Below are 18,602 nucleotides of genomic sequence, written 5' to 3'. Positions count from 1 at the left end.
AAGATCAGCAGACTACCAAGACAAGGTTTGGACAATATAATATCTGGTGTCACATAGCCATTAGGTCAATGTCACCTGGGGTCAATGCCCGGGAACATTTTACACCAACTTGAGGAAAGCATAGGAAGATGAGTGAGAGGTAACCAGAGAGAGGAATACTCACGGCTTTGACAACTGCTGACAGCACTGAACAGGTCCGACCCAGATTCTGAAGCCTGCAACACACGCACACATATTCATCATTCCATTTGTTATACTGAAGTGAAAGTACTGTGTGATAATGATTCATCATGGCATCTTTTTTTCTGAACTGGAAAACTGTCATCTGATCTTATTTTTTGCAATCAAGTAATAATCATTTTCTCCCTCCATATCTCGCTCTTTGCCATCCACACCCCACCCCTACACACACAACCCAATGCCATCCTCTTTCTAAACACACATGCACTGATTCAAACACTGGAAATTGAGACCCACATTCCCATCCCACCTTCCCTCCTCACATCCACACAGTACAGTGATGACAGGGGATGAATGCCATAGATCTACACATGGCCAGATGAAGAGCAGAGAAAAAGCAGACAGTGGGGGTGCCACTCCTAAGCTAACAGCCTATAGGTCTTTACCGCTGACCTGTATACTGTAGTAGATGGACACGCACACACATCAGTGGTCACCACAGGCTTTTTGCTCATGGTGGCCTTCCAAGTCAGGGAAACACTAAACAGCACACTATGCCTTCCTGCCACAGACACAGTGTTCTTTCTGGGTTGCACGTGCCTGTTCACTGTCCACCGCCAGGGCTGACGGGGACCAATTTGGGCACAGACTGTGAATGGTAGGTATTTGTTCACATTAGAGCTGGCACATGGCGCTATGAACACAGCCCTTGGACGTCACCTGCATACCGGTGGAAAGCAGGGCGGGGAATTAATGTGTGCCCGGCTCCTGCCATTCCGGGCCACAGGAAACACACAAGAGGGAGGGAGGCAGTGGGGGCAGGCAGTGCGTTTCACCTGGTTATCAGTGGGAGGGGTTAGGTTAAGAAGCAGAGAGCGTGGTATACATCAAGGCCTGACCAGCCACCAACAACCACGCAGTGCACACAAACCAGCCACACCCCCTCCTGGTTAGAACACATCAAATCCGTGCCACACTTCAAACCTTACAACCACAATGGCGACAGGACAGTGGCGATTGGCCTGGGGAGGGATGTGGAGCATGGACTGGTAAACTTGTGAAGGCCTTTAGTTTAATTTTCAAACACTCAATATAGTGATATAGATATATCTACAAATATCACCATAAATCATTACATTTTGGGTTACAGGACTTGCACACTCAAAAATCTTTTGCAGGCTAACTGGTGGACTTAGTTTCTCAAATTTCATATGTGTGTAACAACATATTTTATCTGTGCATGAAAAACACCACAACCACCACTGTTCTGTCCATATTGCCAGGACTTCATGATATTGTTATCATAATCTAAATGACCCTACCTTTGACCTGGCAGCGAACTCTTCAAGCACAGAAAGGAACAGTTTGGTAGACAGCATAATCAATACACAGATCCTGTTGCTTCATGGTTTCCTAGAAAGCCCATTAAACATCATCACTAGCTCCTCCAGCTAACATGCAGCTAGGGTGACAATGTTTCCTCTGAAGCAGAACAAAGACATAAATGTGTTCAAATTTTCAGCCAATAATTTTGAAACTTGGAACAACTCTCATTGCCCCTTTTCTGTTATTTCTTTCTTTATTCCAAATCAAGACATGATTTATTTGTTTGGTATTGCCTGCATGTTCGGAGTACCACTTCAAAACTAAAAGGCTAACCCAGTTTTGAATAAACGCTAATTTGTGGTATTGCCTGCATATTCTGTGTACCACTTCAAAACTAAAAGGCTAACCCAGTTTTGAATAAAAGCTAATTTGTGGTATACCGGTATTGCCTGCATATTCTGTGTACCACTTCAAAACTAAAAGGCTAACCCAGTTTTGAATAAAAGCTAATTTGTGGTATTGCCTGCATATTCTGTGTACCACTTCAAAACTAAAAGGCTAACCCAGTTTTGAATAAAAGCTAATTTGTATGTACATATTTCTGCTGTCATTGCTGCTATGTGCACATATCAAGGGCAGGTCCAGAACTTCCTTTTTTGAGGAAAGTGTCTGGGTTTGCTCCCATGTACCTTTTATTTACCTGTGTGCTGGCCGATTTGGAAGCATAAGCTGCATTGACTAAATTATTTGGAAAGGGAGTTACTCTTTACTGTTGTTTGAACAGATGTGTTTATTAAGTAGGGAGAATAATAATAATAATAATAATAATAATAATGGTATTTATATAGCGCTGAATCTTGTGCAAAGACAAATCAAAGCGCTTTCGCACCAGTCATTCGCATGCATGCATAACTCTAAAACTGTAGAAACTAAAGACAAGGAAGGGCAGGCAAGGGAGGCTATTTTGGGAAGAGGTGGGTTTTAAGGCCAAACTTGAAAGAGCCGAGTGTGGAGACTTGACGAAGCAAAAGAGAAGTTCATTCCAATCGCAAGGTCCAGAAACAGAGAAAGAACGGCGGCCAACAGTCGAGCGTTTGAATCTGGGTATGCGTAAACGGAGTGGATCCGAAACCGATCGTAGTGAGCGAGATGGAGTGTAGAGGTGAAGGCAGCCGCAGAGATAGGAAGGGGCAGTTTTGTGAATACATCTACAACATAGAGTGCTGATCTTGTACTTTATTCGGTGTGAGACAGGGAGCCAGTGGAGATGTTGCAAAAGAGGAGTGATGTGCTCAGATCTTTTCTTTCTGAGGATGAGTCGGGCAGCAGAGTTTTGTATGCGCTGAAGGGATTGAATGGATGAAGCAGGCAAACCAGACAATAGAGAGTTACAGTAGTCAAGGCGAGAGAGAATGAGAGAAACGACAAGTCTAGATGTTGCGTCAGTGGACAGATATTTCCGGATGGCACTGACACGCCGCAGTTGACAGTAGCAGGACTGACATGTCTGACTGATAAATTTTTGCATGGACAGTGTATTGTCAAGGACAGCACCGAGGTTCCTGACAGAAAGAGGGATGGATGTACTGCCAAGTTTGATTGTGTCAATTGTGATGGAAGACAGTTTTTGTTTAGTTCCTATGATCATTGCTTCAGTTTTGTCCGCGTCCAATTGTAACTTATTTCGAGTCATTCAGTTTTGAATGTCCAGGAAGCAGTTGGATGTTTCTTGCAAGAGTGACAACAATTTTTCAGGGGTATCACTCTTTGAGTGAGGGGCAGGCCAACCATCAACAGGTAATGTGCCTCCCAACCCCCCAACCCCTGCAGCTCTCCACAAAGTGTTCTTCAGCATTCATGCAACCAAATGTGATGCCACCTGGCCAGGTCAGCAAATGGAGCAGACAATTCCCAGGAACAAGGGAGGTGAGCAGGCCTGTTGATTCTGAGGGACATCATGTTGTTCAACATGGCTCATCTGACACTGTCTGCACCCACTGTCCGGCCCACTGGGGTTGTTAGCCAATGCCTTCTCACAATCCCATGATTTTGGCTGGCACAAGTGTGGAGTAACCACACACTTTCTTTCATTTGATGAAAAAGTGTGGGACTGCAAGAAAGTGTGGTCGTTCCCCTGCCACAGTTTATTTCAGCTTAAATGTGTGAGAAAATGTGGCAAGTCCCCTTATCTCTATCAAAAACATTTCCTTTGTCACGTAGGTTGATTTTTTTCATTTTCTCAACACTAATCTTGGATAAAAATGAGAAAGAAAAAGAAGAGAGATGGGGGAACGATGACAATAACAGTCATGATGGTGGTGACGGGAGTGAAGACGTTGAATGTGAGGATACAGGATTGATTGTTTTAAAGAGAGAGAGAGAGAGAGAGAGAGAGAGAGAGAGTGTGTGTGTGTTTCTCCTTTTGTCTGTCTGGTTTCCTTGTTTTCCTTCTTTGGATGCTCTTTTCAAATTTCAATTTCTTCTTTTTTCTTTTCTTTTTTTATGTGTTCCGAGTGTTTTCACGAGTATGAAATGAAAGAACATTCAAATTAAATGTAACAGAAAGGGTTGCATCACAGTAAACATCAAAACTTACATTGGCCCTATTTCAAAGCTCCCAACATGAGGTTGTAGCATTGTTACTTATTTTATCTATCATATTTTATTTTTAAATATTGTTTCATTTCAATGTTATTCCCAACATCCATCAGGAAAGTCTGGGGTCAAGTCTTGGTATTCATCTCTTTTGAGTTGTACATATAGACATAATTTTGTTTGCTTGCTTTCATATTTTATTTGCACTGCAATACTCGCCAATAGTCTGTCTTGCAAAAAGCAATAAATGGGTGTCAGTTTCAGTGTCATCAGTGATGATATCTTCCCTAATGCCATCTCTTATTTCTTCTCTCCATTTTTACTCCTGCTTTTATCTTAAAGTGAGAGAAAATGTGGGATTTGGGGAAAGCGGGGGCTACCGGTGGGTGTCAGTCAAAGATGTCAGTTTCCATAGCACCCATACCACTGTGGCTGCGCTGGAGCGGCACTCCACACTCGCTTGCTTTCTATCGCACACTGAGAGGCCCTCGCCAATGGAACGTCAGTCACTGGCAGTCCTGACATCTGAATCTACAGTCAATTTTGTGTGCCAATGAGTGTGTGAGGAGGTGGATGTGGTGGTCGTAGTGGTGGACGGAGATAAGATACGGTGTTGAGGAAGAATGATCAGGAAGAGTTTCAATGGGCTGATTCTCCTTGCAGTTGTTAAAATGCCAATGGTCGGCTTGGTGAATGGGCGCAACTCGCGCTGCGACCACTGAGATGTTTACATCTACAATATATGTCTATGGTTGGGTCCAGTGGGTCAACATCATATGTCTGATCTTTTATATGACAGTTCTCCTGGTTATAGTTTTGATTTTGTGCTGAAAACCTGTACCGTGTGTGACACAGTTGTGTTTTTAGTGGAAAGTGTCACAGTGTGTGTGTGTGTGTGTGTGTGTGTGTGTGTTAGAGAGAGAGAGCAAGAGAATGAACGAACTTTTTTATTCAATGATGGCCGTTGTCTCTTATGAAGGGGATGCAGTGAACACAAATTGTCACGTTAAAGTGTGTGTGTGTGTGTGTGTGTGTGTGTGTGAGAGAGAGAGAGAGAGAGAGAGAGAGAGAGAGAGAGAGAGAGAGAGAGAGACAGAGATGATTTATTCATCAAGGCCATAGCCCCATATGAATGACAGGCGATAACAAGATATGTAGATACCACTGTAACTGGCAATAAGCATTCAAGTGTTTACCTGATTAAACAACAGAAATTAGGACAATACCATTTCTCTTAATCTAAAAACTTTATATAAAAACAACGTGAGATTTCTTATAACACTGTCCTCAGATGATGCCATCAATAAACTGAATTTAAACAAACAAGTGTGTTCATAATATTTCTTGGAAATAAATTTCACATGAATATCAGGACACTGCAGAACAAAATGAACATCTTCAGTTGACTCCTTGCACAAAGAACACAGCTTCTCTGAATGATTAACATTTTTATTGCGCTACCTGTGAATACTGATTTCACAAATGTCAAATCTAAATCTTGTTAATATGAATGGATAGGTCTGTCAATATTAAGCAAAAGATAATATAAATGTGTAGATGTATAAGCTCTGTAGAAACAGAATGTATCACATTATCATTACCAACTCTTGTTCGATATTCCCATGCATATCCAAATCCCAATTCACATAGACAAGTTCCTATATTTGAAGCCCTAGAGAGAGCATGCACTATAATTATGGTTAATAATTTTCTAATATGTATTAAGTGCCATTTCGCTGATTTTGATGAAATTTCTTTCATGTGAGAAATATGCTTTCATTTTTTTTTTTTTTAAGGAGTTAACTGTGGTATTACTGGTATATTTGGACTTTTAAAATGCTGTGAGGAGTACGGGTAGCGGTTGCAAGAGATTGTAAGGAATGGGGCTTGTGTGGGGGGTACTTGAAGTGTGTTGGGGCTATCGGGGGTGGAGGAGGAGAAGTTGCCAGTGTTTGTGAGAGATAAAGAACGTGTGGTTTGAAGTATTACATTTCTTTCGTTTTGAGTGTGCTGTAACTTTTACAATTTTATGGATGTAAAACGTTGTTTTAATGAGTACTGTCATGTTATCCTGTCGCCCACAAGCCAATTTTCCTTGTGTTTTTATGGAGCCATTAAACTGAATTATTGATTACAATTTTGGTTCATAACTTATATCATCATAACCGTGGCTTCTATGAATTACTTCGTCCAAACATTCCACATGTGATCTATTTCATTCAACTCCTGTCCATGGAAGAAGCCCGGAAAACTAACTGGCGTGTCAAATATGTATGGCAGCAGCAAATTCTTGCCACCTTCTGCCTGGTCTGCACCGTTTTCCATCCAGCCAACTGCTGGCAAACTTGCTGTGCTGGGAATGCACAACACGGCCTGTCTGCCTGATGGGAGCCATTAGTGCCACACAATCACACTGCCACCCACCCCCTTCTCCTGCCCCCCTCTCTCCCCCCACAAAATTCTTTTGATAAACAAGCCAGCACTCAAAGGCCAGACTTAGGAAAACACACACGTGTGTTGCCTGTACTGTATGCTGCAAGAACAACAATGAAACAAAGCGGCTAGGGTACACTTAAGCTTACGGTCTCTGACGTGACACTGATAAAGAGTTGGGTGCTGGGAGGAAATGAAAGAGGGAAAAGAAATCTGATGAACTGTCCGAGGGGTAACTGGGGGAGGGAGGGACGTGGAGTAGGAAGATGAAAAAGCAATGTTTCAATTACTACTGTCAATAAATACTTATCCAGTCTTCCAATACCAAATGTTTGTTCTAAGTCATTTGGTGCATACGATCTACACTTCTCGCACACATGAGCACGTACCGGACAGGAGAGAGAGCCAGAGAGTGTGAGCGAGCAAGCGAGAGTGTGGGTGGAAGGGGGTGGGAGCATTAACACACGCAGCTGGCACACACGTGGAAGTGGGGGAGTGCAAAAAGACGAGCTTGCGGAGAAAGCCGGGAGCTTGTCAACAAACACATCCCTCTTTCCCACAGCAGAGAGGTGAGCCCAGGTACCGTTTCAGCTGGCACAAGTGGAGGGGCAAGATAATCATGAAGCCTTTCAGCCTGTGTTTGTTTCCTTAGTACGCCGCTGGCATGGTGGCACTGGGGAAAGTAAACGAGTCCGATCGGCTCTGACGGTTACAGTACCACTGGATTTACCTCTTTCCGCCCGCACCCACATGCACGCGTAGAAATAGAAGGAAGAGGGAGGGGAAGGGTGTGTGGCAGGGTGGGAAGGGGGTAAGAAGGCGTTTCTTTGGGATGAACATACATTGGTGGATCAAAATTATGGGACCGAAATAGCAGAAAAGAAAACCAAAGGCAAAGAGACACACTCTAAACCATCCATTTTAAAGCTGCCGACTATAAATGACGGTAAACGGAAAGTACCAAGTCTACAGTCAGAGACAAAAGAAGCAGAATAACAGCAGCGGCAAGAGGAGTGAGGAACCCCAGGAGGCCCGGGGAAGGGGTGAAAGGTGGCAGTGACCCGAGGAGAGGCCTGGGTTGCAGCAGACAGTGGCGGGAGCACTGATGGAAATGACGTGACCCCCAATGTGGCGGGACCATCCAGTGCACACTGAAACTGGGGTTCTCCACTCACCTGTCTTCCACCCACTGTCAACCCCTTCCCTTCCATCACACCCTGTACTCGTGCTTCGTGGTAGAATCGACTCCTACTTGTGCCAACCCCGTTTGATTATTTCTGTTCATGAACTATGCCCGTGGTCACCAAATAAAATGGTGGGCACCACCTCTGAACCAGTAAAAAGGGGAATGTTACATCCCTTTACCTAGCGAGGCCTGCAGCAGTGTTTGCAGCGTAACTCTTGCTGTGTGTTTCGACATCCACTGCTTGGCGCTAACCTGGGGCAGAGTACAGTTGATGAAGACTGGTCACCCCCCACCCCCTCTCCGGTCCACTCATCAGCCATGTGCCTTATGTCATCGTCTCCACTCCTGTCCGCTCCCCTGCTTTCAACTGTCCATGTAAAAAAAAAAAAACAAGCTGAACTTTACTGCTCTCGTTCCAATACGGTCCACACCACAACGCTGCATGACACAGGATTAGTGTGTACAGTGACCGCTGTGAGTGTGGCCGCCACCCCTCTCCCACGCCAGTCAGCCATGAAGCTGTTTACTGACACTGGCTCGGCAAACAGCGTTTCCTGCCCTGCCCTGTTTTAATTGGAAAGCATTGCTCGTTCAGCTGGAGCCAGTCTTTTTCGTCAAACTATACTAGCACCTCACTTTCAAAGTTTTATATATATATATATATATATAGATATATATATATATATTTTTTTTTTTTTTTTTTTATAATTATTTTTAGTATGCACTGGTGGGCGCGCGCGCAACTCACACATAAACACGTGCGCGCACCTGTGTTTGACAGACTGAAAGAGGGTGGAAGCTTGGGGGCACATACATAACATTAACACACCCCTGCATAAATCGGTCTCAAACGTGTCGCAACTACAAAAGCGCACTCCCATATTGTCGCAACTGTAAAACCACACTCCCATTTTCTGCATCACAGCAGTAAGTTGTCTGTGACGGTCAAAGTGCACGATGTGCCATATTAATGTGTCGTTACAACGTAATGTCAAAAACATTCATTGTTAACACAGGCTGTTCTGATAATTCAACACCACTGAAGAAAGTGTTGATGAAACCTTGTACGACGTCCCTCTTGACACCGCGATAGAGATGGTGATAGAAATCAGAGCAGCTGGAGACAGGACTGGCGAAGAGACATGATACGTATTTAGCTAACGTGCATCGAAGTAAGGTCCGCAGTCACAGACACCCCCCCCCTCCCCCCCAGCTCTCCTTCCCTCTTCAGTCATTCGCACGCACTACGTCATCGTCTCTTCAGGTGATCTTCCTCCCGCTTTCTCAAACACCCCCGCCCCTCAGCCCCCTTCTCCACGGACGCTTTTTCATGGGCTTGAAGTTGTAACAAAGACTGAACGGTGAACAAATCAGTGCACAAGCCATAAAAGTGGGTTCTATCAACAAGCCGATATTGAAATCGTGGCCGGACGTCAACGATGAAACTTGAAAGGCGAGACAGATCGGTTGTTCATAAACGTCACAACCTGGACCTGAGTCAAACTGAATCTCTGAACCATCTAAAGTATTTTTTGAAATTGCAGCTAAATGTTTGAACTGCTTAAAGAGCAATCTCTCTTTTCACGAATGCACTGTGTGTGTGTGTGTGTGTGTGTGTGTGCGTGTGCGTGTGTGTGTGGGAGGGAAGGAGGCGGGGGAGAGTGGGAGTCTTAGTAACCCGCTCCTCCATATCAAGTACGTACAAGTATGAAAATGTTTTTCCTCTTCCCTCTCCCACGCGTTCTAGAAAACGTATCCCTGTCTCCAGACATGAAAAGCGTTTGAACCTGCGTCTGTGAGAGAGGGGGGGGTGGTAGAGGGGTTGAGGGCATTTGGTGGCTACGAAATCCCTCGGCGCCAAAGGTGCACAATCAGTGATCCCTTCACACACTCCCCTCCAGGTCGACAAGATATCCCTGACTTGCACCACTTCTCTCGTGTAACTGATCCCAATAGGCTTTCTTCTCCCCGCTTTTCAGCGTTGTGGGAAAAGAGAGCACGGGAGGGGGTAAGGTTGGGGGGTTGGTTAGTGATTCACCGAGAAGGTGGGGACTCGTTCCTCTGGCTGACTGGGGGAAGGTCTCCTGGCCGACACAAACAGCCACCCTGGGGGCGACAAAAGGCGGAAAGAACTGGAAGCCGACAAAGCTCCTGTCTACTTCAGACTGTCAGCCATTCAACGGGGCTCATAAAAAAGAGGGCGAGTCAATCCCATTCAGTCAGCAAGTACTGGCAAGAAACCTCCGTCCTTTCCTCTCTTCACTTGCAAACTCTAACTCCTTTAATGTTGACAAGCAGGAGAGGGGAGGGAGAAGAGCGTGTGCAGGGGAGTGTGTGTTCAAGTTTGCTTATGTTCCACATGAAGTGAAAGCGTAAAGCAAACAGAAGGCGCTGGTTTTTAGCTGTTTCTTCCTTCGCACCTACTGGACATATTTCTTTTCTCTCTTTTCTCTTTTTTTCTATAAATATTTTATTCAACAGTGCTAGCAAAACCTTTCATTTTCAACATGAAAACGAATCAACGGTGTATGTCAAACAAAAAACTATGAGGTACGTACCACCAGTGCATCATCCACCCAGTCACCAAGTCATTCACAATGCAAACTGAGAGGATCACTTGGCATGCAATCAAGCTCTCTTGTTCCCGGCTGCAAAATGTCATTGACTCTTTCCTAATTCGTTAATCCAACACGTCGCTCTTCGGTATTAACGTCTTTGGGCCATTTCCTTCACCGTAATCTCTTAACGCTGCAGGGAAGCCGCCAAAGAACTGTTTTCTTCCCACTATTGATCCAAATTACGCACCACCACCACCACCACAGCAAGAGTGTTAGAGTGGAGGGTGGTGGTAACCACTAGCTCTGACGACGTAAGGGGGAGGAGATGGGAGGGGTGGGGTGGCCAGCACAAGACAAGTCCATATACGGACTGGTATGGGGTGGGAGATGGGGGTGAGGGTGGAGGCAGAATTTCTTAAAGCTCAACGACAGCCAGACGTTCTGTCAGCCACACTTTGTGGACCACTGCCATCAACCAAGGAAGGCATGTTAATCAGTTTTAACCCCGCACCCCCACTATGTATACTGACTTAGCTGCAGCAAAACTATTGGCGTTCAAAATCCAGACGTTTCGTTTCACACCGGACGAACGCGAGTCAGTCCCCATGAATGACCCCTGGTTATCACCGCCAACTGTCTCCAACCCCTCCTTTTATATTTAACATCTGAAACGGTTTCATAATCAGCGAAGTATAAAAAGGCATAATTAAGCTTGTGTGCAAGTAAGAATCACGAACTCTTATTTTAATTTGTTTTGTGTCATGGTGTTGACAAGCAGTCATATCTATGATCAACACGGTTTGTTGATTTTGTGGGATTTGGGGATGGGGTGACAAGGCTAACAAATGGTGGTGATGTGGTGGTGGTGCCGAGATCATCAAAGTGGTCTTCAAAATCAGCTTCCCACGGAGATACAATAAAACAAACTCTGCGTCTCTTCACCACCATCCCTCCCTCTCTGAGAGAGAGAGAGAGAGAGAGAGGACTGAAGATGGTTTATTCACATTAGGCCTCAGCCCCTCGTGAAGGGGAATGTCTAACGAGCAATAAATAATCATGAACAAAAGGAATGGATAAGATACGGAAATATATGTTACAGGTCACTCTATACTTAGAGAGAGAGAGAGTGAGAGAGAGCGAGAGAGAGAGAGAGAGAGAGATGGAGGGAGGGGTGGTGGAGTAAGGTTAACATCTGGATAGTCAATGGTTCTGTGCATCCTTGTTACATTACAAAATGCTTGTTTTGCGATTATACGTATTCTATTTTCCTTGTATTTTTTGGAGTCGAATGACTAGAAAACGCAATGTCACACGGACCTTTCAGCTAATCTTACACAAGTACCAGTGTCAAGGTATCTCTTATTAGTTTATTGACTATGAATCAGTTTTTCTTTTCTGTTCCGTTTTGTTTCTTTTCACCATTATTGCTCTGTACCCCCGTGTTACAAGAGCTGTACAGCTAATGCCAATTACAGTTCAGTGTGAATTGATCTCTCTCACACACACAAAGCGCGCGCGCCTTCCTCTACAAGTCAGTGATGAACAATGGTTCAGCAGCAGATCCTGTGTCCTTTCCATTGGCATTCTACCATAGATCTAAACACTAGCATATGATTTTCCCGCGGGTCTCAGCGGCCGGTTGAAGGCAGCCCGCAGCGTGGTGGGGCTGATGGCAATGGGCACTTGTAGCAATCAATACGGCTTGAGAGATAGGAATCAATGCCAATGTCTGGGCTGTGTTTGTCAGCCCTTCTCCACCAGTCCCAAAAGAGGATTGATCACCGTTCCAGCGCCAAGTTTTCAAGAGCCTTTTGAAGGCCGTTATTATTTTGGCCATCTCTTGGGGGCTAATCAATGCAGCTAATCATATGTTGGTGGACCACTTGCCGGGTTCTCCACAGAAGGGAAAGTGGCATGGCCACGAGCTGCCAGCGTAATGCTGTGCAGGAACTGAAAACACAGCTTTTTGTTTGCCCCTAGGGATGCCGGCAGAGGCGGTCACAAGGCCTCCCTCCCACTCCCGATGTACAGTGCCAGAAGAGACAGAGTATGGAAGCAAAGAAAGCGAGACTGAAAATGCAGGACAAGGGAGAGGTGTGTGTCACTCCCAAGGTGGAGTTCTGTGTTCCTGACGTTGGTCCTTGCGATAACCAAAAGTAGGCAGACAGAAGAGGGGATACTGAACAAAGTTCACCTCTCTCAAACTCCTATGAACATGAGGGCCGATTTTTAGATACATGGATAGTTCTAACTTGTTGACTTCACATACAAAACGAATCCTACACACGCCCCTGTCCACGAGGTTTAAATGCGAACAAACAACTATCGTTTGCTTGGCAACTGAGATGCTTCCCAGTATGAGGGGAGCACTGACCTGTACACTAACATCACGTCTGGACAGGAAGGGATGGAAGAGGAGACCTCTGTTGTGTGTGGCAGTCTTCTGGAGCCGACAAGAAAAGCTACTTTTCTTTTCCGCTAAGAGGTGAGAGGCAACAACGCCACTTGAGGCAGCTCAAGTACAAAGCTAACAGGCCGAGGTTTCCTCCTCTCATACAGACAGGCGAAGACGACACAACGCGTAAAGCCGATACTCCAACCCACCTCAAGCCGGCTTTTATCCTCCCCAATGCCGCTGTTCTTTGTAAAGGCGCTGGGATTAGTATTCCCTCTTAGTGCTCATTATGGGAGGGGATGGAGGGGTGAGAGGAGCTTTACCCACTGCCTGCAGCAGAGATTTCTATTGGCTGATTGTGTGTCAGCACCTGCAAGCCTCGTTCCATATGACCTCATGAAGTCAGAAGGCTGCTGTCCCTCTTCTTGCTGCCACTGAGTGCAGTTCAGGGCCTTCCCATTGACAAAGGCATGCACCCCACGCTCAATTCCGTTCACCGTACACCACCCTTGAATATTAACCATTCACCATTTTTGTTTGATAACCAATCACATACATCACACTGAACTAGGTATTATATCCAGATATCACACTTGACCATTCCTGACACAAAAAAAAAAAAAAAAAAAAAAAAAAAGGAAACACATGCACACAACCCGTCACCCTATTTGACTGGCTAACCACTCACCACAATGTGCTCGTCTTACTTCACGTAGCAACTGTTCTTCGAATGAAAAATACGATTTACACCATAATAATGAATTGAATATACATTATACCAAAATACTCAATCGATTCTAATCGAGACAACAGACAAAATGCTATAGATTAGACAATTAAACGCACCTGGACTTTTTACGAGGAAAAGACAGGCGGAGGAAGAAGGGTAGTGGGGTTTAGGGGTTGAGAGGCTGAGACAAGTACGAGACAGAAAGGGCCGCTGGCATCTTCAAACTCCATCTGGTGGCCATTTTGACCAGAAAGCGCACTGTGAAGCCTCATCCTCTCCCATGCAGGTGTTGCTGCCCGGCTAATTGCTGTATCAATAGCCTGCTGTCTGCACAGCACGCCTTGTCCCTGTCCGTCCACCACCCCCACCACAGTCAGGGCAGCAAGAGACATTGTGTCAAGAGGCACCCAACACTGGGGACCACAGTCACTGGAGTTGTAGCTGCGAGGGTCAGTGGAACGTGGCGAGGAGGCGCTGCCACGAGCAGTGGAGCGAGTCCCCGAGGGGCTGCTCTGTGCAGGATGAAAGCTGCTGCCCCCCCCCCCCCCCCCCCCAAGCAGAAATGTCTGCCTGGGTCTGCACGTCGATTGGTTTCCCAGATAACTGTGGATTAGGACCAGCAATAAAAACAACGGCAGCAACAGATAGAGGGGCCAGATTGGGAATGGGAGACCTGGGTAAGAGGAAGCTGATAAAGGAGGAAAAGACTGGGGTTTAGCGGGGAGCCTTAAAACCCATCCAATGTCTGCAGCTGATAAAGGCGGCAGCCATTACGGGCTGACTGGCACACAGGGGACGCCATAAAAGTTCAGCCCAGCACCACTAATCCCTGGTGTTAGCTGACACAACTGCACATAACAAGGTAGGCCTTAGCAGCAACACCCACCATATTCTACCAGTGTTAACACTTCATGGCCCGATAGACACAATCACCGGTAATCCTGGAAGGCAGCGGCTAAAGCCTGTCGAGTTCAACATGTTAGACGGCCTAAGCCGCTGGAATTCCCTGTCCAAGGACGGTTTGTCGTGGACACAGTGGGAGGCTATCCAGTGATATACACAGAAAACACAACCAATCAACCAATAAAAAATATCTGAATTCAACAAAGCGGTGCGTGCTCCGTTTCGTGATTGCAGGTGTCATACATGTATACAAACCAGCACCTGTGCTGTTGAGACGGAGCTATCACATGTAAGCTTGGATTCACAGCATGGACTAGTCAGGTTTTTGACACCAGTCACGATATCTTGTTCAGGCTGGTCATGCATCTGGCCTGAGGTAACATGAAGTGCTACTTTAACGGCAAGCTGACACCGTGGTTTTAGGGCTGAACGTTACTCTGGCAACAAGCAGGGTGCTGACAGGCTGTCCTGTTACCTACCTGCCCACAACTGGGTGGTCAACAACGGCGGGGCCACAAGGGCTGCAAGCAGGATACAGTGAAGGCTGGAATGAAGTATGTAATACAACACACACCTCAGGAAGAAAAAAGTCACTCCTTCGAACCGTTCACAACTCCACAGGCCCCGAGTACTCCACAAGCACCATGGTCACGATATTCACAAGCTTCGACCAGCTGCTATAATCCACAGCTGCAGAACCACACACCTCTGAACACACACACAGCGCACATCACCAGGCCCCGGACACAGGCCATGGGCCACACAACTACACGCCACACAAATCACACAAATATCCCTGCCTCTCTCCTATCCGGTCCCCAAAGATGAAGTATCCACAAACGGTGTCAGTTGCAAACACTCACTGGCAGATCCCCGGCCACCACCTGCCCTTCACCCGCCGGGATGTGCCCTCACTTGCCGACATCAAGCCAACACATCCCAAACGATGACAACGACGACGACGTCGACAGCGTTTCATGAAGCGACGAGAAGAGAGTGTCGACAGACATGTACAGAGAAACGGAGCGCCCGGCGGCTGGCTGACGACCTGACTGACTGCTGCCGTCACGGCCGCCCCGTGTGCTACTACCGGCTGAGTGAGACACACAACCCTCTCTCCACCACCACACTGCCGCCAGTCCGCCACACACACTCCACTCAACACCAGGAAAGCAAGCAAGCGCGCGCTCGAGAGAATGAGAGAGAGAGAGAGTGAGTGGTCGGGAGCACAGCATGGATGGGGAAAGGGTTCTATTCCGCCGCCTGGCAAGTCGTCACAGCTGGCTGGCAGCCCTTGCCTGTTGTCATAGCGTTCAGTGTGCTACAGGCAATGGAGGCCTGTCAGACACTCTCAGCTGAAAGAGCTAAGGCCACTCCAGGGGAAGGGGGCTTTTAACACCACCAGTCCTGGCCAGCCAGTCCTCTGTCGTCCTTACTCTATGCCGACCCACATCAACACTTCATCTGACACTACCCGCACTCTGCTGTTGCTTTATACTCGAGTGAGACACTTCAAACTAGGGAACCTGAACGCGTGCACACACCAGACAGAGCGAGAGAGGGGAGGGGTGGTGGTGGAGAGCAGCGGAAGAAAAGCAATGAAATACCGTTACATCTATATGCCTGTGGAATGTCACCAACATTTCTGCTTTGGAGCTTCAAAGCTGAAGGTTCAAAAGTCATCATCACTGATTTAGAAGCACACAGGATAACAAATCAGGACTCTACATTCTTAGATTCTTACACCAATAATTATAACAAGCAATGACCCTATGCAGCCCAGAACATGCCATTACCTCTCAGAGGCGCGCATGAATGCATTAAAAAAGATATGCACAGGGTGTGTGGGTATACTCTCCTCTGTGTATGTGTGTGTGCGCGTGCACGCGCATGTGTTTGCGTGAATTGCTCGTGTACTGATGCTGAGCTTACACTGTAAGCAGTTGCACCATTGTGCATGTCGTGCATGATGAGAGGACATTTATATCAAGCAAACTAATGTGTACCCACAAGCCAATGTGGGATACAACACATTTTATTTACAAAGAGATCCCGCTTAGTTAAATATGTATGTGCGCGCATGCAAACGGCAAAGAGTTAGCCAGGCATGAAAATCGCTGCCGATCTTTAGGATTTTAACACAAAGAACAGCAAAACACAGCACATGCTCCATCCACCTCGCTCAGCAAACCTCGGGTCCGCCCACACAAGAGCAATGCGTTTCATAACCGGGCACTGTTAACATTCCGTGAATAGATGTCATTGGCCATTGCAATGCTCGTTTACACGTTGACCGACCCTCTCTTTTATCAGCAAAACAATTGCCCTTCGGGGCCCAGAGAACTTGTAGACGGGAACACTAGCGCGTGCTAGGTAACACTCTCCTGGCTGTGGAGCTCCCTGTCAAACCTTCCTCAACAGTCCTCACGGGTCGGCCCCAACACTCAAGGGCTGGCTTACCTTCATCTGGCCCCCCGTTTGTTGTCACACTGTGGGACTGACATGCACGGGATCACTTCTCTTCACCTCATAGGCGCGCGCGCGCTTGTGTGTGTCTGTGTGTGTGTGTGTGTGTGTGTGTGTGTGTGTGAGAGAGAGAGAGAGACACAGAGAGAGAGAGAGAGAGAGAGAGAGAGAGACTGCGCGCGTATTTTTTTGCGTGCATGAGCACGGAGGGAGATAACGAATGACTGCAGGAGAGGAAGCGACAATTTATTCGAAACGGGTCCAATGACGCAACAGAGGAAAGAAGTGCTGACAGACAGAGACGGCGCGAGTGAGAGAGAGAAAGAGAGAGGAGAGAGAGAGATACGCTGCTGACGATCTTCCAAACAAGCCCCAAGCCAAGTGGAGCAGCGACACGTCAGTACTTCATCACCCATAATGATCCACAGCATGCTACATTGTGTCCCACACTCGCCTACCGTTCCAACTAACATTCCACAATGAACAGAGAGGGTTTCCAGGGAGATCCAACAACTTTTCCTGTAAATTCCACAAAGCATTCTTCAGACTGGGCAGCGTACATCTTGGTCCTGCAGGCCAACAATGGGCTTGAGGGGAGATGCCTCAGGAATTGGGCAACAGAGGACGATGACAGTGTTCTCCCCCCACTCTCCACCACGTCTCCTAGCTCAGTAAAGCATTTCAATTAAAGGTGAACGTTGTTGGCGTCCTAGAAACCACAGGTCCTAACGCTCTATCTCCAGAGCAACAGCCGACGCTGGAGTGCTGGCTCTGACAAACAAGGAGACATTTTCACACTTGTTCTCTTCCTTTCTGCTGCGGCTCTTCAACCTCTCCAGCCGCTTGTCTTGGAAACACTAGTGGTCGGTTGTCGTGGAAACGTTGCCTTGTTTGCCAAGATGGCCTTTTCAGGGCTTCAGGTGGAGAGCACTGGGGTAGCTGCTGGCCATAGACATCAGCACCATTTCTGGCTCAGTCTCATTCCTCTTGTCACAACAAATAACACAATACAGAATTTCAAATACCCCCCCCCCCCACAATCATTTTAACTCCCAGAACGACAGTAGTATCAAAAAAGAAGAAAAAAGTGACCGATAGAAGGTTGGTCTGAGTTTTCAGTTTGGACCAAAGTATATCTCCCAAGTCCCCCCAAAACCAACAGAACCCATGCACGAATCCGCCAGTCTATGTGGCTCCCTTTCCCGCTGTTCCTTCTTCCTTTAAGGTTGATTAACAGCTCTCATACAGAGCTCTGCAAAAGAGATTCGTTGGGCTTCTTACGGACACATACCTGGATTTATAATGATGATGATGGTGATAATTACTTTAAAAAAAAATCTTACATCTTCATGAAACGGAAAGCTCGTGCCTGTGGTCTGGGTAAATCCACCTATATATACAAAATTTACACCGAATGTCAGGAGGAAAAAAAGAAGAAAAAACAGAAAGAAAAAAAGATCGCAGGTCAAAATGTACCCCCCCCCCCCCCCCCTCACACACAAAAACACGTTTTTTAACGTGCGAAGACATGAGTTCGCATGCGCTTACAAACATGCACAGCTCTGATCCAGACGGATGACATACGAAAGTTACAAATACATATAAGAAGAAAGCTAGAGGTACAGGAGACGGGGCAGAGGGTTCAGACCGATGAAGGCTGGTAACCAGTTGTTTTGGTTTTATGTGGTGACTTACTGATCATTGTGTGTCTCGTGTTATCAGACTTTGGAGATATTTTCTTTCCAAATGCACGGGTGAGCGCCGAGTGACAGATTTTTTTGTAAAACAGGAAAGTTGCCTGTCTTGATACTGAAACAAAAGGGGAAAATC

The 18,602-nt window shown here is 46.5% G+C and overlaps 1 protein-coding gene across 5 annotated transcripts in view; it reads right to left on the bottom strand.

The window, feature by feature from the left end:
- LOC143288459 (uncharacterized) overlaps positions 1-18,602 on the bottom strand; it is a 260,746-nt gene that overhangs the window by 75,953 nt on the left and 166,191 nt on the right. For all 5 annotated transcript variants that reach the window (XM_076596974.1, XM_076596975.1, XM_076596978.1 and 2 more), the window contains exon 6: positions 164-215. In XM_076596974.1, the coding sequence (XP_076453089.1) occupies positions 164-215 (52 nt within the window). The remainder of the gene's footprint in view (positions 1-163; positions 216-18,602) is intronic.

This window comes from Babylonia areolata, chromosome 12 (genome assembly GCF_041734735.1).
Source record: "Babylonia areolata isolate BAREFJ2019XMU chromosome 12, ASM4173473v1, whole genome shotgun sequence".
Taxonomy (NCBI): domain Eukaryota; kingdom Metazoa; phylum Mollusca; class Gastropoda; order Neogastropoda; family Buccinidae; genus Babylonia; species Babylonia areolata.
The sequence above is the reverse complement of the archived record's forward strand: the minus strand, read 5'-3'. Positions and strand labels throughout refer to the sequence as shown.